At 41.7% G+C, this 23,753-nt stretch overlaps 1 protein-coding gene across 19 annotated transcripts in view; it reads right to left on the bottom strand.

The window, feature by feature from the left end:
* ARMH3 (armadillo like helical domain containing 3) overlaps nucleotides 1–23,753 on the bottom strand; it is a 181,164-nt gene that overhangs the window by 97,573 nt on the left and 59,838 nt on the right. For all 19 annotated transcript variants that reach the window (XM_067024827.1, XM_067024822.1, XM_067024831.1 and 16 more), the window contains one exon: nucleotides 18,560–18,648. In XM_067024827.1, the coding sequence (XP_066880928.1) occupies nucleotides 18,560–18,648 (89 nt within the window). The remainder of the gene's footprint in view (nucleotides 1–18,559; nucleotides 18,649–23,753) is intronic.

Raw genomic sequence — 23,753 nt, 5'->3', positions numbered from 1 at the left:
AAACAAAAGTCCAGGACCAGACGGCTTCACAGGTGAATTCTATCAAACATTTAGAGAAGAGCTAACACCCATCCTTCTCAAACTCTTCCAAAAAATTGCAGAGGAAGGAACACTCACAAACTCATTCTATGAGGCCACCATCACCCTGATACCAAAACCAGACAGAGATACTACAAAAAAAGAAAATTACAGACCAATATCACTGAAGAATATAGATGCAAAAATCCTCAGCAAAATACTAGCAAACAGAATCCAACAACACATTAAAAGGATCATACACCATGATCAAGTGGGATTTATCCCAGGGATGCAAGAATTCTTCAATATATGCAAATCAATCAATGTGATACACCATATTAACAAACTGAAGAAGAAAAACCATATGGTCATCTCAATAGATGCAGAAAAAGCTTTTAACAAAATTCAACACCGATTTATGATAAAGACTCTCCAGAAAGTGGGCATAGAGGGAACCTACCTCAACATAATAAAGGCCATATATGACAAACCCATAGCAAACATCATTCTCAATGGTGAAAAACTGAAAACTTTTCCTCTAAGATCAGGAACAAGACAAGGGTGCCCACTCTCACCACTATTATTCAACATAGTTTTGGAAGACCTAGCCACTGCAATCAGAGAAGAAAAATAAATAAAAGGAATCCAAACTGGAAAAGAAGAAGTAAAACTGTCACTGTTTGCAGATGACATGATACTATACATAGAGAATCCTAAAGAGGCCACCAGAAAACTACTAGAGCTAATCAATGAATTTGGTAAAGTTGCAGGATACAAAATTAATGCACAGAAATCTCTTGCATTCCTATACACTAATGATGAAAAATCTGAAAGAGAAATTAAGGAAACACTCCCGTTTACCACTGCAACAAAAAGAATAAAATACCTAGGAATAAAAAAATTTTTTTTAAAAAAAAGCTCATGAAGGAAGAAAAAGCCCTTAACTGTACTAAATATTTAAACAAAAGTGCAGCTTGCTCTGTCCTCTCTCAACTGTGACAACATTTACTGAAAAGGTCCCCCTTTTGCCTTGTAATCTTTAATGAGGGGAGAGAGTGCTAAAACCCAAGCAATCTCAGTCATGAGACTGACTACCAAGTTCCTAGGTTAACAGTGCAGCTATAAAGACAGTTTTGCAAATAAATATTAAGCATAAAATAATTTATCAGTTGCCTTATACTCTCTCAACTAAGACTATAAAATAAATTCTGCTTTGCTGCCCATCATGACTACTGCCCCTGTACCTATTTCCCCTGTTTGATGGGGAACTATAAAGAAGGGGTTCAGCAGCTGCAAGTATTTGATGTTCCTTTTGTCTTCTCCCCCTCAACCCTTCCTACTTCCACAGACACACAAAAAAGGCTTGACCTCTCTTTTTCTAAGACCATATCTGCTTCTTTGCCAGCAAAGAAGTCCATTCTCCCATGCTGTCTGAGCTTTGTGTGAAGTTTACTACTCTTAGAAAAGAGATGTGAGCTTTGATTTGAAACAGCAGGGAATGATGAGTAGAAGTAAGTCTCTCCAGACACTTGCTGCCTGCCACACAACACCCCTCACTCTCAATCCTCTAAAAGCACAGGTACAGTAAAGAAACAGCAGGCAAAAGTACAAGAGCTTGTCTACATTCTGTTTCTAAAGGCTGGACCTTCCCTTCAAATACAAAAAAAAAAAAGAAGCCTCGCTAGGGATTAGGCATCCTCATTTATGAACTCTTCACCCTGACTCAAGTTCTCTGAGGTTTCATAATGGAAAGGCAAATGATAGGCAGCTGGCCCTTTTGATGTTGTCTGTTAACAAGTGATCTATTGGACTGGACCCCAAAAAAGCTCCATGGGAGCCCATTCTGGATCACACAACCTGCTTAGCTCCTACTAGGAGCTCAGAAAATGAAGGGGACTAGCTAAAATCCACATAAAAATGACTAACCCACCCATGGGAATTCCCTGGTGGTCCAGTGGTTAGGACTCAGCGCTTTCACTGCCATGGCCTGGGTTCACTCTCTGGTCAGGAAACTAAGATCCTGCAAGCAGCGCAGCACGGCAGCAGGGGGCGGGGGGACAACCACTAACCCAGCCCAAACCTCTCTCCTTAATGAGTAGGGGCTGCCCAGTCCACCCCCTAACCCCAGAGCTTAGAAAAGCCCTATTAATGGATAAATCACCTGACAATAAGACTCCTTAAACTCACAGGAGACAAGAGAAAAGGTTGGGTAACACACGTGGCACTCTGCAAAACATAATGGCTAGATAGAGACAAAGCTGCTTTTGCACATATCCAATCAAGGAGGGCTTTTGTCCCAGGCACACACAACACAAAGATGCAGCCTCAGCAGTGGTTATGCGGTAATTAAGGGGTAGAAAACCTGGAGAAAAGGAAGTGAGAGCAATGATTTATTGCTCCTCTGCTGGAGTACAGCTAGTCTTGATCTCTGGGATTCAGAGTCAGGGATGACAAAGTGATAAATCTGAGGGGAGGAAGAGAGCAATTCTGGCACAGGCCAAGAGGTGGCCTGTGTCCCAACTGCCACAGACGTCAGCAGAGCCAAACAGTATTGAGAAGGAGAGTCCAGCACTTCAATACTCTGAGAGTCAGTGTCAGGGGAAACCTGCATTCTGCCCTTGACAATTCAAGTCAGACCCCCTACCCTCTAAAAAAAGCCAAGGTTTTCTTACCTGGAAGTTATCATTCTCTAGCGGGAATTTAATAGGCAGCTAAAATGAACAAAGCAACCTTAAAATTGGCTCCCACAAGCCTCTGACATCAGGGACCACGATTCCTCTTCAAGAAGGAATGTCCCAAATATCTCATAAAATAATGCTTTTTTCCTTCAACATCTGACTTTGCACTCATTCTATCAACTGTTCAGTGTCCTATACACATCACTACACACACATTGTCTTCTATCCTCTGACCCGACGTGATGGCAGTTCAAAGTCTGTGAGGCTTTGACATGGCTGATTTTAGACTTTCAGAGCTAGAAAGGACCTTAGAGGTCATTTAATCCAACTCCCTCATTTTTTGGATTCGAAAACAACCCACCACCACCACACCAACTAGTTAGTGACTAAGCAGGGACTAGAATCTGGTCTCCTGGTTAGTATTCTTTCTACCATTCCATTAAGATAAGATTAAACAAATAAAGTTGCTAGATGCAGTCAAATGTTAAAGGGAAGGAAGCTTACGTATAAATGTTGTGCTCAGACTTGCTGACTATACTGTTACCAACACTTCTCTAGACTCTGGTTTATAACTTTCTCCACCTACTGGCTGCTCCAAGGTTATTTTCACGTATTTGATCCCCTCCTTTTCTTGGTCTTCAACTACTTTTCAGAGTAAAGATGTTTAACACCTCATTATTACCTTTCTTCTACTCACTCTCAACACCAAAAAACACCCATTAGCTTTTCTCAGCATAAACTGCCTCAGCAGGCCCTCTACATCGGCTCTTATCTCTTTCCTTTAAATCTCACCTTTCACACACCTCTATCTCCCTTTCTGTTTCTGCTTTCTCTCTAGTATCTTTAAAAAATAATAATAATAAATGTCAACTAAAACTGTTCCTATTTTCCTCACTCAGGGTTGCCTCCTTCAAAATTATGTACTGAACATGGAATATGATCAGATCTGGACTTCAAATGGAGCCAAGATCTCCCGTCTTTATGCAAAATCAGAACTAAAACCAAAAAAAACATGAGTATAAACAATTAATAGCCAGGCTTATTCATAAGCTATTATGGTATAGTGCTATGAACAGGGTTTAACTGCAGGCCAGAGAATAGCCTTGGGCCAGGGGCAGGTTCAAGGACAGCAGAGATCTGGTACTCAGGATCTCGATGCCAACACACAAGTAGCACAGAGCTCATGTTGGATGACTCCTGGCTCACCACTCTCCACACACACACATTTTTAGAAAACTGCCCTTGATCCACTTGTCCACTTGGTGCCATCTGGGCACATAACCAACCAAACTGTCACAGAAGTAACAGTACATAGCAGGAAGAGTTAAGATAACTACAAAAGATAAGGTGTTGGTTGTATAAACGTAGTATTGTTAATTAGTCATATGTCTATAAGAGTTTGGTATCAAGTACAATACATGTTGTAGTCATTGTGAAGATAAGAGGGGCAGGATATACTTTTTTTTCTTTTTAATTTAACCCTTTGGTTTACCATGTTTCTAATTTTTAAGTAATAGTTTTAAAAGGAAGCAGGGGAGAAGAGACTAACACAAGCTCTTCCTCATCAAAGACATGAACCTTAGTCTGAGAGATTTCCAAAGAAAAAGGGCCTATGTTATAGAAACCCATTACTGTGTAAACAGTTTTGCCCATTAGGTGAGCAATGGCTACTCATCCACAAAACAGAATGGCACAGGGACTTCCCTGGTGGCTCAATGGTTAAGAATATGCCTGTCAATGCAGGGGACACGGATTTGAGCCCTGGTCCGGGAAGATCTCACATGCTGCAGAGCAACTAAGCCCATGCGCCACAACTACTGAGCCTGCACTCTAGAGCCCTCGAGCCACAACTACTGAGCCCACACGCCACAACTACTGAAGTCCATGAGCCTAGAGCCTGTGCTCAGCAACAAGAGAAGCCACCACAATGAGCAGCCTACGCACCGCAACAAAGAGTAGTCCCTGTTCGCCACAACTAGAGAAAGCCCACACACAGCAAAAAAGACCCAATGCAGCCAAAAATTAATTAATTTAAAAAAAAAAAAAAACAGAATGGCACAGCTTACTGCAGAATCTTTTTGGATGTGGACAAGCTTGGTGGTTGAGACCTTCCAGGCCTTAACAGACAATTCTCATTGGCCCCCATCCTTCACAGCCCCAGGAGTAGGCTGTCCCAAAACACCAATGCCAGATAGATATATCATATAGAGAAATGCATCACATCTTTCTGCTGAATGACAACAACTACAAGTCAATAACTGTGTCAGAAGCTCACACAAAGTACGGTGGTCCCTCGGTATCCACAGTGGGGATGGGGGGATGGGGAGTGGGGATGGGGCATGGAGATTGTTTCCAGGATCTCCCACAGATACCAAACTCCATAGATGCTCAAGTCCCTTATATAAAATGATGTAGTATTTGCAGTGTAACCTACACACATCTTCCTGTATAATTTAAATCATCTCTATAGATTACTTATAATACCTAATATAATGTAAATGCTATGTAAAGAGTTGCCAGCATGCAGCAAATTCAAGTTTTGCTTTTTGGAACTTTCTGGAATTTTTTTTTCAAATATTTTTGATCCATGGTTGGTTGAATCTGTGGATGCAGATATGGAGAGACAACTGTATCTCAAACCTTCCTCTTTTCTACTGTGCTCCACCTGATACCTTAAAAAGAGACACTTAACTATAGAAATCACCTCCCCCAAACTGTATTCTCATCTCTTTTCAAAGGGAGAAACACAAAAGTCATAAATGGCAAGGGAGGTAACATTTATTAGGTGTCTACTAGATGCTAGGCATCATGTAAAACACTTAAAGTACGTCACTCTCACTGAATCCTATTAATTATCCAATGAAGTAGGTATTAGTGGTCCCAATTAACAGATAACCAAACTGAAATTCAGAAAGATTAAATAAATTACCCAAAGCCACATACTAGTTGAAGTTAAATTACATTAATGACAACATACCAAGAAGAAGATCCATGAACTCCCCCTGCTGAGGTCTATGAAACTGTACTTGTTCCTCCTAAACTTCAATTAAAAAAAACGTTTGTTGGGACTTCGCTGGTGGTCCAGTGGTAAGGAATCCACCTTACAATGCAGGGGACTTGGGTTCGATCCCTGATCAGGGAACTACAATCCCACATGCCGCAGGGGCAACTAAGCCCGCATGCCACAACTACTGAGCTGGCGTGCCACGACTACAGAGCCCACTCGCCCTGGAGCCCTCGCACCACAGCTAGAGAAGGAAAAACCCGCACACCACAACTAGAGAAAAGCCCATGCGTTGCACATAAAAGATCCCGCATACCTCAACAAGATCCCACATGCCACAACTAAGACCTGATGCAACCATAAATAATAAATAAATAAATAATAAATCTTTAAAAACAAACATTTGTAGAGTGTTCGGGAGCAAGCTATCTAGGGCCAATACCTACATCTGCCACCCAAAACCATAACTTTAGTCAGAACTCCACTTAATCAGCCCCTCACACATCCAAGTGACCAAAAGAAAAATCATGTAAGTTCAAGTCCATCTCTCTTGTAAGTGTCTCAGGATTTCACTCCACTGACCTAAGACACTTTAACCTGCACACTCTCAAAAACAAGAGGTTGAAAGCAAGGACTCAAGTATTCGTGCATCAGTATTCATAACAGCATTATTCACAATAGCCAAAAGGTGGAAGCAATACAAGAATCCATTGACACATGAATAGATAAACAAAATGTGGTATATACATACATTCGAATATTAGCCTGAAAAAGGAAATTCTGACACATGCTACTATATGGATGAAACATGAAGACATTATGCTAAGTGAAAAATGTCAGTCACAAAAGGACAAATACTGTATAATTCGATTTATATGCAGAGCCTAGAGAAATCAAATTCATAGAGACAGGAAGTTGATTGGTGGTTGCCAGGGGTGTGGAGAGGGGGGGAATGCAGACTTATTGTTTAATGGATACAGTTTCAGTTTAAGAAAATTTAAAAATTCTGGAGATGGAAGGTAGAGATGGTTGCACAGCAATGTGAATGTACTTAATGCCAATGAACTGTACACTTAAAATGGTAAATTTTATGTATGTTTTACCAATTAACAAACAAGAGGCCAATGTTTTTCTTTCCACAGACACTAGCATGAGCCCTGCAAACACTCCATCCCAACTTTCTGTAACCTCAGTGTAACTGATGAGCTGAAATCTACATCATAGTACACAATACTGAGTATAGGGCCAAATATACAAAGGTGTTCCCTTTTTGATGGGGGAAAAGAAAAGGAGCCAAATATACTCAATCAACAGAGAGCCATGGATCTTGAGCAGGAATGCAAATTGAAAATGAACACTGGACAGCCTTCAGGACAATACTATGGCAGTCTTCAGAATAATAATCAGTTTATAATCAAAGCTAACAATGTACTGAAGTACAGTTGACCCTTGAACAACATGGGTTTGAACTACATGGGTCCACGTATACTTGGATTTTTAAAAATAAATGCGTACTATGGTACTTCATGATCCACGGTTGGTGAATCCACAGATGCGAGACTGTGGATAGGGAGGGCAGACTGTAAAGTTATAGGTGGATTTTTGACAGAGTTGGAGGGAGTAGTGGGCAGTGTTAGCACCCCAAACCTTCAACTTGTTTAAGGTTCAACTGTACTAACAATATTCTAGGAAATCCTTAGGGATCCTGGGTTTGCCTCCTAATCTTTTCTATTTCTACTAAATGAGGATCCAGAGACCTGGCTCCAAATACACTTAACCTGCACTGAGTGAAAAACAGAGAAGTTGTGTCAATGAAACATTTGAAGTATTACATTACATATTCAATAAGTTTAAGTTGTAGGGAAGTGGGTGCTCCATACACACTTGCTTCTTCATTGGAAAGTCTTTTCCACCAGGCACTTTGAAAATTTAGTTTCTAGGGCTTCACTGGTGGCGCAGCGGTTGAGAATCCGCCTGCCGATGCAGGGGACGGGGGTTCGTGCCCTGGTTAGCAGCTGGGCCCGTGAGCTATGGCTACTGATCCTGCGCGTCCGGAGCCTGTGCTCCGCAACGGGAGAGACCACAACAGTGAGAGGCCCGCGTACCGCAAAAAAAAAAAAAAAAAAAAGAAAATTTAGTTTCTGGGTTTGCTTCCAGGAACTACAAATTGGCTGCAGCTGCTGCCTCTTTTTTTAAAAATATTTATTTATTTATTTATGGCTGCATTGGGTCTTCGTTGCTGGGACTTAGTTGCTGCACGCAGGCTTTCTCAACTTGCGGCGAGCAGGGGCTACTCTTTGTTGCGGTGTGCGGGCTTCTCATTGCAGTGGCTTCTCTTGTTGCAGAGCGTGGGCTCTAGGCGCACAGGCCTCAGAAGTTGTGGCATGTGGGCTCAGCAGTTGTGGCTCACGGGCTCTAGAGCACAGGCTCCGTAGTTGTGGTCCATGGGCTTAGCTGCTCTGCGGCGTGTGGGATCTTCCTGGACCTGGGCTCAAACCCGTGTCCCCTGCATTGGCAGGCAGATTCTCAACCACTGTGCCACCAAGGAAGTCCCCAGCTGCCTCTTTTGACTCTGTACTAGAGGCAAGTGTCAGGCTCCTACTTAGCTCTGGCCCTAGTTTCTTTCCTTGGAGAGTTGTGCATCAAATATGGCAGCAATGTACAGACGTTCTGACTTTTCTGTATGCAGACTCAAGTGGAATAAAGCAGAGTGTGCAGGTTCTGGAAAGCTACGCCAGGAATGAGTACCTTGATGGTTCCCTGAGTCCCAAGTGAATTCCCAGAGGCAAAAGCAGCCAATCTGTTTCTCAAATGAGAAGAGCTCAGTACCACCCACCTGAGAATTCTGCTGTCTTACTCTGGGCCCTCTCACTCCACAAGGAACCTTGTTCACAGAACTGTTCCTAGCATTAATGTACCCCACACAATGAGGACTTTCCCAGACTTTTTCTTATCCTGCTTTGAATTCAAGGGGTGGAAAAGAAGGTAGCAAGTAGCAAGCAGCAAACCATGTTGCTGTGTAGGAGAGTGGAATGAATAATGGATATGGGAACTTCTCCAGAACTAAAACCTGTCCCGGACATTAAAGTAAACCAGGTGCAGAGAGGAACAAGCCAACCACAGGAAGATACAATTAAGTGGTAGCTCAGCTCCTGTCTCAGAGAAGCAGAGGGGAGGTTTAATTACAAAACCAAGTGAATGACATTTAAATAAGATTAAAAACAGGAAGGAGACACAGAGGCTCCAGCAGAGCACAAATAAATGTCTCCAAAGAATCAGGTCAGAGAGAGCTGTCTGTTTGAACAGCTTTTACATGCTATGAAGAGAAAGAGATAGAAAGCAAAGACAGGACTCATCTAGGCCCTATTTTGTGGCCTGGCATTGGAGCTAGGATGAGATGCCACAGATCACAGGTCAAAACCCGATCATTAGGGGAAATGGATAATTTCACAGTGACTGATAGAAGAGAAATATTTAGCTCCTCACTTGCTTAGGAGAAAGGTAGAAGAACTCAAAGGACAGGCTAGAAATAGCACTAGTGTAACAAGTCAATGCCTCCAAAACCCCAGAGGCACTATGAACTCTAGCCAATTCTAGCATCTCTGGACAAAATCACCAATTACTCAGGGACATTGCCAGAAATCAGCAGGCTCATTGTCGGTCAGCCAAGTGGCACAGGAAGGACTCAGAAACCAACACTTACCAGCAGAATAATTTAAAAATACACTAGGTGGCTTCTCAGAATACAGGCAACTGTCTGGCTGCAAACCCAGGCACTCACTGAAACAGAGACCAATGAATCAAACAAGAAAATGAAATGGCTTTGGTTGTATGCTATGAGCCTCTCCAGGTGAACAGAGCACAAAAGTCAGTATATCCAGTGGGAGGATTCTGGAAAGGTGGCAAAGCACAAAACACCAGGAATCTCTCTCCCCACCTAGGCAATAACTGCACTGGCAGAATCTGTCTGCTGTAACTATTTCAGAACTCTGGACTCTGATGAAGGTTTGTGACTTCCAGAGGAAACCTTGGATGGTAAATTTGGTTCATTTTGGTCAATTTCAACTCTTAGTACATTAGCAGCTACCTATCACCCAATCCCAGGCCTGTGGTAAGCAGCTGTGCACCTGTTTCTGAATCAGCTTGCACACAGCTTGCAGGAGCTAGGGTGGGCAAAAAGGGCCCTGTCTTCCAAATACTGGGGATCTGTGCTATGATCACCGATTGCTGTTTCTGATCACAGAGGTGCAGACAAAGAGGTGGGCAGCCATTTTTGTTGCACTTCCCTTCATTGTTGCAAGCCCTTCCCCCTCCTGATAAGTGACTTCCAGATTTAAGGGGCCAGTGCCCATTTTTTCCCCACCTTCATTTTCTGCTTTTCCCCTTTCAGGAGCCAGACATTAAAAACTAGAATATTCAACAGAAATGAACCTATCTAAGAAACAGAAACAGACTCACAGACCTAGAGAACAGATTTGTGGTTGCCAAGGTGGGGGCAGGGGGAGTAAGGGAGGGACAGATTGGGAGTTTGGGGTTAGCAGATGCAAACTATGATATATAGAATGGATAAACAACAAGGTCCTACTGTATAGCACAGGGAACTATATTCGATATCCTGTGATAAACCATAATGGAAAAAATATACATATGTATAACTGAATCACTTTGCTGTACAGCAGAAACTAACACAACATTGTAAATCAACTATACTTCAATTTTTTTAAAAAGGTAAATACTAGGATAATATAAACATTAACCAAGAAGGCATTCAGAAGTAAAAAAAAAACTAGGACATTCAGAAACAACTGCATATTCAGGGAAAATTAGAGACTGACTGCACATACCCAAGAAAAGGCTCAGAAGAGACCTAAGAAAACATTAAGTTTACACCTCAGGCTGCTCCTCAGCACAGAGACAGCCTACAATTGAAAACAAAAACAACAGGGAATTCGCTGGTGGTCCAGTGGTTAGGACTCCGCGCTTTCACTGCCAAGGGCTTGGGTTCAATCCCTGGTCAGGGAACTAAGATCCCGCAAGCCGCGCAGTGCAGCAAAACATAATAATAATAACAAAAAAATAGCTAAATCTGAAGGAAGGGGGAGAATCTGATTTCTTGAACCTTGAGGACATTATAAGTAAAATAAGCCAGTCACAAAAAGACAAATACTGTATGATTCCACTTACATGGAGTACTTAGAGTAGTCAAAATCATAAAGACAGAAGAGTTTCAGTTTTACAAGATGAAAACATTTATGGGGAACGATGGTGGTGAAGGCTGCATTACAGTGTGAATGTATTTAATACCATTAAACATACACTTAAAAATGGTTAAGATGGTAAATTTTATGTTACATGTATTTTAGCACAATAATAAGTTAGTACGTCAACAAGCTGCACTGTCTAAAGGCTCCACACCCCTCTAGATGAACTGGAAAAAAGAACAAATCCTTTCTTTAAATGGAAGTTAGTTTCTGTCTTACCATTTTCCTTGCTGTTAAAGTGTATCTGCTAAAAGAGAAAATAAAATTCTCAACTATCTTCAATTCTCCCTTTACTTGGGGACACTGCAATCCCCAGAGTTACCGCCCACCCTCTTTACCATGAAAATGAGTTTTTATGTGAAAGTTCCCATATGGAACTTAGACTCAGAAATGCAAGATCCCATACACCTCATTCCTGTGCAGCTGCCTCTCACTAAACATGCTCAGAAACTACTGGCTTCTTCTAGGGCCCTATACCACCTGCTTATTTTTTCCAACATTGCCCAATTGAAAGGTAGTAAAAAATCACCCTTGAAGAAATCTAGTAGTCAATGAGACCATGTCTCAGCGGAGCCATCTGATGTAGAACCAAGAACTTTACTTTCTTGGTTAAACCAAGAAAGTGGTTTTAGGGAAAACCACTAACAGACTTGTCCTGCTCACTTGAGATCCAGGGAACGATGATACCTTATGAAACCAAATGATACTTTCCTACACAACCAGTACAGACAGAGCAACAAAAGTACAACTACTCTTTCCTCTGCCTCTTTTAGTTGACAAGACGCTAATGGGCCTACGAGAGGTGACATTTCTCTGGATAGGAAGTGCCTTCATGTGCAGAGAAAAGAACAGAGATTTCTCACTCTTTTAAGGGGCTTTTAGGTGGGAATCGTTTTCTCCCTCTAACAAGCTAAACTTGTTGGAAATTCTTATCTTTTGCTTTTGCCAAGTTTCTAAGAGAAAGATTCAAAATAGTATAAATTTTGGATTTAGACAAATGTGATGATTTGAAGGAAAAAAAGGTTTCCTGGCATTTTTTTTCAATCCTGGGGCTTTGTACACTGCTATACAGAATCTTTCATAACAAAATTATGAAAAGAGAGAAATACCTTCTAATGACCCTATATTAGAACATTCTAATTTTGAGAGGAACTGATTATCCACAGAAGAGAGAAGCCTCCATGTTTTTGCACACGGAAGCTAGAGCAGTCTTAATTAGGCACACCAAGCCTAGAATACATCTTGTAACATATTCCCCTAAATCAGAGAAAATTTGGGGGAAATAGGAAGAACAATTTAAAAAGCAATTTTAAGAACAAAATAGCAATAACAGCTGCCAAAATTCCTCTTCCCATATACTCTAGCTGTTTACTGCTATGTTCTTTCCCACCAGGATACCCTCTTCAAAACTAAAAGAAGCAATATTGTAGAGTTATATAAGATATCACCATTGGAGGAAGCTGGGTAAAGGGTACAAGAACTCTCTGTACTATTTTTGCAACTTCCTGTGAGTCTATAATTATATCAAAATAAAAAGTTTTAAAAAGTAACTAAGTTACTTTTAAAGTAACTTTTAAAGTTTAAAAAAAAACTCAAAGGATAGTCTCCCAACATCAGGAGGGGCTGGCAATCTGTCAAAGCTATACCTATTCAAGAACTGCCAAAGAAATCTACAGCTCAGGTCAGTCTTTCTCTTGATAGTTTTCAATCCTGTATAACAACAACTACAATATAACAAGCTCCCAATGAAAGGCTTTCAATTCCCAGTCTCAAGGTATACCTAACCATGAAGTCATAGGCTTCTGTCAGTGATGAGAGTGCCAGCTGGATCCAGAAAGCTGTGACACTCTCTGGGTTTTCTATTTTTCCCAGTAGGTATCTGAAAGGTCAGGCCATGTACAGTTTCTCTCTTTTTCACAAAGCTGTGAATGCTTTCGATGCTATTTAGCACAGTGAAGCTGAACAGATTGTTTTGGGGGCTTTGGGGGCCCCTCTTTCTGCAGGGAGGCAAATGTTGCCTAGTGATCTGCTTCTGAGCTTAGGAGTCAGAAACTCTAAGTTCTAATCATGACTCTGTTTAGTGTCTTGTTCCATGATCCTTAGCAAGTCACTTACCCTTCTACACATTCTCCAACAAATGGTGATAAAAATAATGACTTATCACCCAGGGATGCAGCAGAGGAAAGGGTAAGGACTGTGATCCATAGATAAATGTCAAATATAAAACACCAATATAAACCTGCCTTTAAATCAACCCATGTTTTCAGACTGTGGAAAGCTACACTATTTAAATGCAGGCTGCCTCCCCAATGCCCCTTCTGCCTGCAGTGGAAGTAAAATAAGCTGACTCCATGAAGTTCTGTTCAAGTATTTCCCTCTCTAACAACTACATGCTTCCCTCTAAACATTCTGCTCATTACTTGGTTAATGGCTTAGAAACCATCTAAGTTTCCATTTTCAATTGGTTAAAAGCAATCCATGTATCTGTAGGTAAGGAAGAAAGAGACAAAGGAAAGAGAAATTACCACCGCTCCCTTTTACAACAACAACTCAAATAAAAAGGTGATGAAGTCAGCTCAAAAGAAACATGATGGAAGGGTAAGCTGGGAAGAAGTGAGAGTAGCACTGACATACACACACTACCAAATGTAAAATAGATAGCTAGTGGGAAGCAGCTGCATAGCACAGGGAGATCAGCTCGGTGCTTTGTGACCACCTAGAGGGGTGAAATACGGAGGCTGGGAGGGAGACACAGAGGGAGGAGATATTGGGATATATGTACACATAGAGCTGATTCACTTCGTTATACAGCAGAAACTAACACAACATTGTAAAGCAATTATACTCCAATAAAGATATTTTTTAAAAAAAAGAAAAACATGACAAAAAAATCCTAATTTTTTTTTTTTTTTCCCTGCGGTACACGGGCCTCTCACTGTTGTGGCCTCTCCCGTTGTGGAGCACAGGCTCTGGACACACAGGCTCAGCAGCCATGGCTCACGGGTCTAGCCGCTCCGCGGCATGTAGGATCTTCCCGGACCGGGACACGAACCCATGTCCCCTGCATCAGCAGGCAGACTCTCAACCACTGTGCCACCAGGGAAGACCTATCTTAATTTTTTTTTTGAGGTCCAAACACAACATTGTGCTGCTTTAAGAGAATGCTGATTCATCATTAATGGAAATTCTGCATACCCATGCATCTATTCATTTATTCATTCAAATGTCTTCTGAGCCCCTATTACAAGCCAAGTAGTGTGCTAGGAATAAAACAATGATTAAAACACAGGCCCTGCCCTCCAGGAATTTTTTTTAAGAGGAAAGACAGATATTTAAGCAAATCATTGTACAGACATATGCAAACATAGCAAAACAATGTGATATGCTAAAATAGAAGCCCTAAGTTCTGTAAGAATGTATAGGAAACACATATAGTGTTTGTTTCCTGTGTAGGAAACAAAACATAGTGACTAACAAGGTCTTTAGCCTCCAGAAGTTGACAGAAAATACGAAGCTAAAGTTCCCAGGAGGAATGCAGCACAGTCAGTAAATAAAGAAAAACTATTTAACCAAGTACTAAGATGTTCTGTGAAAACAGAATTGGGAGGCCATGGAACTAAAATTAAGACAGGATTCTTAACATGGGATCATGGATGGGCTTCAGAAGAAGGTCCATGAACTCTCTGAAATTATATGCAAAATACGTATGGGCAAATGGACATTTTTCTGGATGCAAAGATCATATCTTTCATTATATTCTCCAAGGTAAAGAACTATTTCACTAGGATCTTACCCTAAAACTCAGTTTTCTATCTTATCAGAGGAGAGTTTTAAGACCTAACCTTTTACTCAAAACAGGAGATCTGGGTAGCCTAGAGGTCAGAGAAGAGCTTTTGAACTTTCCATAACTTGGTGGAAAATAGTGACTGCTGAAAATAGGGCAATGAGAAAGGCAAGACTTCTTCCTTTCTATATTCAAGTTGAGGTTAGCCTAAATATATTTCTGCACATACTCAGATACCATGGTGACAGGCATCATATAAATAGACAGTGGCAGCAGGGAGTAGGTCATGGATTGTATCTATAAAACCAACATATCAGGCAGGATTAAACCCCCAACTAATACAGCTTGCTCCTCCTCATCCATAAAGCCATGCCTGAGAATTCCATATGGGAATTTGGAGGGGGACCTCTGGCTACCTCCCCAATAACAAAGAGCTACTGTAGTCAAACTGTGTAAGAATAAAAATCACCATTCAAAGTGCAGTGAGACTAAACGCCCCCATTCCAAATAACAAAAGGCATCTGCACCCCAGTCCACTGGGGTGGACACCCTAGGTCTCCCGTGTGTCTGACCTAACAACACATGCCCTACCAGTTTTATTTATAAGTAGAATTCAACTAATGTTTGCAGCACACGTATGGGCAAGCATCTGTACGCATAAGCATATTGGTCATGATGAGTTTCACACACCTCCCTCAAATCCATAAGTCTAGAAGGCAAAGAAAGAGTGAAAACACGGGCAAGCCAACATATGAGGGGCAGTACCAGCCAAGGAGTGGGTGGGTCCACCAGAGCCACATTTATATTCACTGACTGCAATATTATACATTACTATAGGCTCTGATGCATCAGATGTAGTCTAGTATTTTGCAGCTTTCCTTAACACCTGCTGCTCTGCATCTCACTGTATATACTCCATGTATGAACACAGGGAGCCAGGTCCAAGGAGGGCTCACCCAGTCTACATGGGAAAAGGAGCTAACCTCACTTGGCAAAGAACTCTAGTACAAATGCCTATGCCTTAGGAAAAAGCAGCCATCCAAGTCTCATCAATGACACTCATGTACACCTCCTCTCAAAGTATCAAGGACCTTAGAATGCCAATCAGTCAGTCTTGAGGGAGCAAATAATTTTTGTAAGTCTTTACTGAATTTGTTACAATGTTGTTTCTGTTTTTTTAATGTTTTAGTTTTTTTTTTTTATGTTTTGGTTTTTTGGCTCGGAGGCATGTGGGATCTTAGCTCCCTGACCAGGGATCAAACCCACACCCCCTTCATTGGAAGGCAAAGTCATAACCACTGGACTGCCAGGGAAGTCCCAAGATAGCAAATAATTATACATAGAGATGAACACGACATAAAGTACTCAAAGAAATAAAGTCAACTGACCAACATAGGATAAAGAATGGTCTCTTGCCTCATAGTTTTCTAGCTAGGTTAGTGAATGCTAAGATCCAGAAAAGATAAATATAAAAGACACTTTTTTATCTCTTTAAAAGATAATTGCCTCTTTAAATAAAAATGACAGAAATATATTTTGGGGTTCATAACATATGTAAAAGTAGAATGTATGACAACAATAGCACAAAGGACAGAATGCAAGGTGTAGGTAGGAGAATAATGGGAAGCCCTGGGCCCCAGGGAGACAGACCAGAGTGAATGGGAGAATGCAATGGAAAAGGCAATGACAGGACAATGAGGAAGAGGACAAAAGATGACGAGGATAGGAGAAAAGCCAGAGAGATCCCAGGGGCCAGAGACAGGGTGGCTAGCATAGAAAGAAAAGAAAATAGAATAAAATACAAAATAAAACCAGAAGAGGATCAAAGGTAGGCAGAAATAATAACTAATACCACCAACTCTTTAGTACTACAATGTATAACTTCATCCCAGTTATAGACATAAACCATTTGTACCTGTTATAAGTCCTACAATTATACCAATATCCAAAGATTTGCATAATTTTTCTGTTTTCTCTTTAATCCTAAATTTTTAGAACCTAATAATCATACAACTATCCATAGGCAACCAAATAGTCCTTAATATTAAAAAGCACTGTTCTGACCTAAGAAATTCTACTAACTTTAGTCATTTCAATCTCTTTTGATCTCTCCTTAGCTCTTCTGACATTCCCTCAATTTCAAACTCTCACATAATCATACTCTTCTCCTAAAATATCAAAATGCCACTATTGCCACTTACTGTTATTCTCCTACTCCCCCTTCACCACCATAGGCAGTAACTGCAAAAAACTTGCTAATCCACTAATTAAAGATCTCTACTTCCCATTATGAAGGACTAAATTTAGAAAGCCAAATTGGGTTGGGAAGAAACCATGCGTCACAACAAGTGAGATGAATTCCATGGGAGGGTGTGGGGTTACTGGCCCATTTCTCATAAAGCCTCTGACACTAACACACCCTTGTCTGCTCAGAATACAGAGAAGCTCTCCCAAGGGTGGGGCAACAATTTACCATTATAATCATCTGGAGAAGACTTTATTGTAGCATCAGGTCACAAAAGCCACAGGACCTATCAGCAAGCAAAAGCCTCAAGAAAAATGTCTCCTCTGCTTTTCTGAAACCTCCAATTTAGTTGCACAAAAGAAAGGGGTGGCAAGCCAGCATTAATTGTACCCTTAGAGAAGAGCCATTTCCCTCCTACAGGGGTGGAGTGACTTTATTGAGCTACCAAATGGATACAAAGACAAAAGTAAATACTAATTTGCTGTTTTAGTCTCTGGCACAGGAGGAGTGGTAAAATTGACACTGTCTGTAAACAGTAATAATGCCAGATATAACACAAAGAAAAGGATTCCCCCCATCTCTCCACCCCCTCCCCACCCCCTCTCCCTAAGACATTCCTCCTGAGATTACTCATCCTGAGGAAACACACAGAAGCCTCCCTATAGTCCATATGCTGCTACCAAATGGAACCAAGGGAGAATCCAAGTTTGTACTGACTCCTCATTGGAAGAATCAATGGAACTCAAATATTTAATTGTTTCTGCCAGCTGACAAAAAAATACAGGGAGGAGAAGGAACAGAGAAAAAGTATGAAATAATGGTATGTGACATGGCCAGGTTTGGATTAGAACAAAGCTGAAATGACAAAAAGAAGAGTTGAAAATAGAAGCATCCTAAACAACTAAAAAGTTTTTTTTTTTAAATTCAGCTTGTGCCCAGGCCTAGGGGTTCATAAAAGATATAGGAAGGGGGCTTCCCTGGTGGCGCAGTGGTTGAGAGTCCGCCTGCTGATGCAGGGCACACGGGTTCGTGCCCCGGTCCGCGAAGATCCCACATGCCGCGGAGCGGCTGGGCCCGTGAGCCATGGCCGCCAAGCCTGCGCGTCCGGAGCCTGTGCTCCGCAACGGGAGAGGCCACAACAGTGAGAGGCCCACGTAACGCAAAAAAAAAAAAAAAAAAAAAAAAAAGATATAGGAAGGGGCTTCCCTGGTGGTGCAGTGGTTAGGAATACACCTGGCAAGGCAGGGGACATGGGTTTGAGCCCTGGTCTGGGAAGATCCCACATACTTCGGAGCAACTAAGCCCATGCGCCACAACTACTGAGGCCTGCGCTCTAGGGCCCATGAGCCACAACTACTGAGCCCGCGTGCCACAACTACTGAAGTCCACGCACCTGGAGCCTGTGCTCTGCAACGAGAAGCCACTGCAATGAGAAGCCCGCTCGCAGCAACTAGAGAAAGCCTATGCACAATGACAAAGACCCAATGCAGCCACAAATAAATAAATAAATTTGTTAAAAAAAAAAAAAAAGACATAGGAAAAGAGGATGAATTCAAAAGAGAAAGTTACCTGACCAGAGCTCCCGCCAGGTATAATGCAGGCGTACTCTACACTTCTTCTGATAGCAAAGTAGTTTATGTACTACCTGAATGCAGCGCCTGTAGGAGAAAAAGAGAAAAACTGGAATAAGCCTAAAAATATGGTGCAACTCACCACAGATACCCTTTCTTTAATGAGGCAGCTTTTGCTAAGGCCACAAAAGACACTGGATATGAATATGTACACATGGGAAAGAAATGAACTTCTACCTGCAGCTTTCTGGTAGATATATCCCCCCTCCCCGAAAAGGGAACCCTCTTGCACTATTGGTGGGAATGTAAACTGATACACCCACTACGGAGAACAGTATGGAGGTTCCTTAAAAAACTAAAAATAGAACTACCATATGACCCAACAATCCCACTACTGTGCATATACCCTGAGAAAACCATAATTCAAAAAGAGTCATGCACCACAGTGTTCACTGCAGCTGTATTTACAATAGCCAGACATGGAAGCAACCTAAGTGTCCATCAGCAGATGAATGGATAAAGAAGATGTGGCACATATATACAATGAAATATTACTCAGCCAGAAAAAGAAACGAAATTGAGTTATTTCTAGTGAGGTGGATGGCCCTAGAGTCTGTCATACAGAGTGAAGTAAGTCAGAAAGAGAAAAACAAATACTGTATGCTAACACATATATATAGAATCTAAAAAAAAAAAACAACTGGTTCTGATGAACCTAGGGCCAGGACAGGAATAAAGACACAGACGTAGAGAATGGACGTGAGGACCTGGGAAGGGGGAAGGGTAAGCTGGGACGAAGTGAGAGAGTGGCATAGACATATGTACACTACCAAATGTAAAACAGATAGCTAGTGGAAAGCAGCCGCATAGCACAAGGAGATCAGTTCGGTGCTTTGTGACCACCTACAGGGGTGGGATAGGGAAGATGGGAGGAAGATGTAAGAGGGAGGAGATATGGAGATATATGTATATGTATAGCTGATTCACTTTGTTATAAAGCAGAAACTATACATCATTGTAAAGCAATTATACTCCAATAAAGACGTTAAAAAAAATCCCCCCTCCCCATCCCACACACACTGCTTGTGCTAATTCCCCTTATCACTAGGAAAAGGGAGTTATAACCACAATGTTCAATTAGGCACTACTGATACCATTCCCTTGAGTATCTTTCCTCAGAGGAGGGATGCACCAGTAGACCAAAATTAGACTACTCCATTCGAAATTGCAAACATAGGATGCAAAGACATAAAATTAAAGACCTTAAGTCTTCAGACCTATTTAAATTTGTTTTTAATATAAATTAAATTTTAAATTAAATTTTATCTACATTAAAAGTTAAATTAAAAATTCAGTTCTGGGGACTTCCCTAGTGGTCCAGTGGTCAAGACTCCACGCTTCCAATGCAGGTGGCCCAGGTTCAATCCCTGGTCAGGGAACTAGATCCTACATGCTGCAACTAAAAGATCCCACATGCTGCAACTAAAGATCCTGCATGCTGCAACTAAGACCCAGTATAGCCAAATAAATAAATAAATAATTTAAAATATATATTTAGGGCTTCCCTGGTGGTACCGTGGTTGAGAGTCCGCCTGCCGATGCAGGGGACGTGGGTTCGTGCCCCGGTCCAGGAGGATCCCACGTGCCACGGAGCGGCTGGGCCTGTGGGCCATGGCTGCTGAGCCTGTGCATCTAGAGCCTGTGCTCCGCAATGGGAGAGGCCACAGCGGTGAGAGGCCCGCATACCACAAAAAAAATAAAAAATAAAATAAAATATATATTTTATATATATATATAATATATATTTTATATATATATATATATATATATATACACTGGCTGAATGACTCTAAACTGACTGCTTAGGGTGTTTCTTTTATGCATGTAGTGGTTTCCTATTTCAACACAAGGCAGTTCCATTTTAACCTGAAATCTTCTTTCTTATGGGGTCCACTGAAGTCTCTACCCACAGGTCTGAGAATCCCTGATTAGAAAGAGTCCAAGTTTTCCATGTAAGAGTAACTTAAAGGAGAGTTTACTCTCCCCAGAGACTATTTCCCCTAACTCCCAAATCCTGGGCCAGCAGTGGGAGTGGTGGCAAGAATCACAGAGTAGACATCCAGAAGAAGAAATTCATTTGTTGGGTTTTCCTACCTCTTATTGCTCCAGGCAAGACTTTTCTTTTTTGTTTTTTTTCCGTATAAGCACCTTCCCCCATTATTACTTTACCTACAGCATTCATACACAGATATGAAACTATTTCGTTTCTGACACAGATTCTGACTTGAGTATTAAGTCTTTCCATGCTCCATATTTCTTCATATTTCACCACGAAGATTATATACTTATCTGAAATGGTAGAAATTCATTTTGCTTTCAATTTCTCATTGCGCTGTATGCTGCTGAAAAGCAGTACATAATGAGAAGTGAGAGCAGCAACCTGGCCTGATGCCCAGCTCGGAGCAGATAAGTTCACCTAAAAAGAACTTGATGCTCCAAATGCCAAAAACTGGAAAGAAGGCTGGAAGTTGGGGGAGCGAGATATGGAAATATGCCCATGGGTAGTGATGAAGAAAGTGAATTCAGCCTGAGGGTAGGAACTTCTGCCCAGCCTCTGTCAGCTTGTTACCTTCTCCATCTTCCCTAACCTCAGGACATTCAATTAGGAAGCAGGTGGAAAAAGAACTGAGAAAGCAAGGCAAAACAAAAAAAGGCAGGAACTACTGGGGAGAGGGAGTTAAAATATTTAGTGTAGATCAGGTTCACTGGCTGGGATGTGAGAGTTTGGGTGGACAGTGACATAACTCTAAGTACTGAATACACAGTCTTATCAGATCATCCTCATCTTCAACTGTTAAACCCATCATCCACTTAAATCAGGTAACATTTTTTCTACTCTCTTATCCTTCCTCCATGTACCCTACACTCTAATCCTCCTGAATTACTTTTTTTTTTTTTTTTTTTTTGCAGTACGCGGACCTCTCACTGTTGTGGCCTCTCCCGTTGCGGAGCACAGGCCCCGGACGCACAGGCCCAGTGGCCATGGCTCACGGGCCCAGCCGCTCCGCGGCATGTGGGATATTCCCGGACCGGGGCACGAACCCGCGTCCCCTGCATCGGCAGGCGGACTCTCAACCACTGCGCCACCAGGGGAGCCCCTGAATTACTTTCTATTCTCCAAACATGCCACACTTTCAAGTCTCGAAGCTTTGGAACATGCTGGTCCCCTGCTTGGGATGTCCCTCTCCCACTCCTCTGCATAGAAAACTCCTATTGTTTCCTCATGACTCAGGTCAAACACAGCCCCCTCTGATGCCCCAGTGAGCATTAGTCACCCTGTACAAATCTTTCCTTTGTCATTTATCATAGTAGTAGTTAAGAAAGAATACAGCCTCTGGGGTCAGACAGACTTGAGTTTGAATCTTGGTGAAGCAGCTTAACTAGGTATGTAACTGTGGTAGCCAGCCTGCAAGATGGCCCCCAATGGTCCCCACCTCCTGGCATTCACAACCTTATGGAGTCTCTTCCCACAATGTATTAGGCTTGGTCTGTATGACCAACAGAAATGGCATGTCGTTTGAGATTAACTTATAAAAGGCATTATGGCTTCCATCCTGGGTTCTCACTCTTCTCTTTCTCTCTTGGATTACTTGCTTTGAAGAAAGCCAGCTGCCATGTCAAGCAACCCTATGGAGAGGCCCACATGGCAAGGAACTGAGATTTACCAACAACCGTGTAAGTGAGCTTGGAAGCAATTCTCCAGCCCCAGTACAGCCCAGTAGGGCCCCAGTAAAGCTAACACATTGACTGCAGCCTCTGCCAAACCCTATGCCCAAACTACCCAGCTAAGCTGCTAGGATTTCTGAGCCACAAAAACTGTGAGGTAGTAAATGTTTGTTTTAAACCCCTATGTTTTGAAGTAGTTTGTTACATAGCAATAGATAATATACCTGAGAAGGGGTGGGAACAGCTTAGGATTTACTGTAAGAAACTTTGGGTTCAAGTCCAGGCAATGGTGCTTACTAACAGAATAACCCAACCTCCAGAGCCTCAGTTTCCTTGCTTGGAAAATGAGAAAACTAAGACTATAATAATATACTACTAAATAAAGAGCATATCCTAGAACTAGAATATTAGATAAACAAGCTAAAACTATAATCTGTAGCAAAACAAATCTGATCCCTGAGGTACTGATGTTCAGTGATCCCATCTAAAACAAGCAGAAAACTCATTTGGTAAGTGTTATAAAAAAAGCAGCTTCTGGGCTTCCCTGGTGGCGCAGTGGTTGAGAATCCGCCTGCCGATGCAGGAGACACGGGTTCGTGCCCTGGTCCGGGAAGATCCCACATGCCGCGGAGCGACTGGGCCCGTGAGCCATGGCCGCTGAGCCTGTGCGTCCGGAGCCTGTGCTCCGCAACGGGAGAGGCCACAACAGTGAGAGGCCCGCATACCGCAAAAAAAAAAAAAAAAAAAAAAAAAAAAAGCAGCTTCTCATGGTCTTTGAGACCACCCAAAAGATATGGAAAAATGCAAACCACAACCTACTTACATAAAAGTAAAATTTGTATCATTATTTCATATCTAGGAAACCAAAAATATGCAGCCTACAAACAGTCTAAAAAACTGGAGATCTACTCTAGTCAGAGTAAAATCTTTCATATCTCCTTAGATCCCAGGCCTAGCATTGGAATGAGGTACACTAAGCTTGCTGTGCACCAAACTTCTCTCTTACTCAAAAAAGTGGAGGTACTAATTCTGTTGTCAGACTGAATTCAGATGCATTTTAAGGAATAAAGATAATACATATATTTGAGATCACACTAACATGGCACAGCTGTTAGGCATTGACGATAAGAAGAATGCTGAAATAGCAAAGAAGAGAGAAAGCCTAAAGGCTTAAAATTCATTAAATATGAAGATTTTCAGTCATCTCTAGTTATACTGGTTGTAAATAATTGTGACAGACAATCAGATCTCCTCAGGAGGCAGGCATCTCCCAGCCTGGCCACTATATACATAATCTGCCTAGCTAGCAGAGTTCTGACTAGGTTGCTAGTATAATGTAAGCTAAGAATGAACCAAAAGATCTATCTCTCTGGCCTTTCCATATCTTTTAAATACTGCTGACTCCTTTGATGCCAAAGTCCAGGGATGACTAAGTGGTCTTAGTCATCTCTATTATTCCATATCCT

This window comes from Kogia breviceps, chromosome 2 (assembly GCF_026419965.1).
Source record: "Kogia breviceps isolate mKogBre1 chromosome 2, mKogBre1 haplotype 1, whole genome shotgun sequence".
Taxonomy (NCBI): Eukaryota; Metazoa; Chordata; class Mammalia; order Artiodactyla; family Physeteridae; genus Kogia; species Kogia breviceps.
The sequence above is the reverse complement of the archived record's forward strand: the minus strand, read 5'-3'. Positions and strand labels throughout refer to the sequence as shown.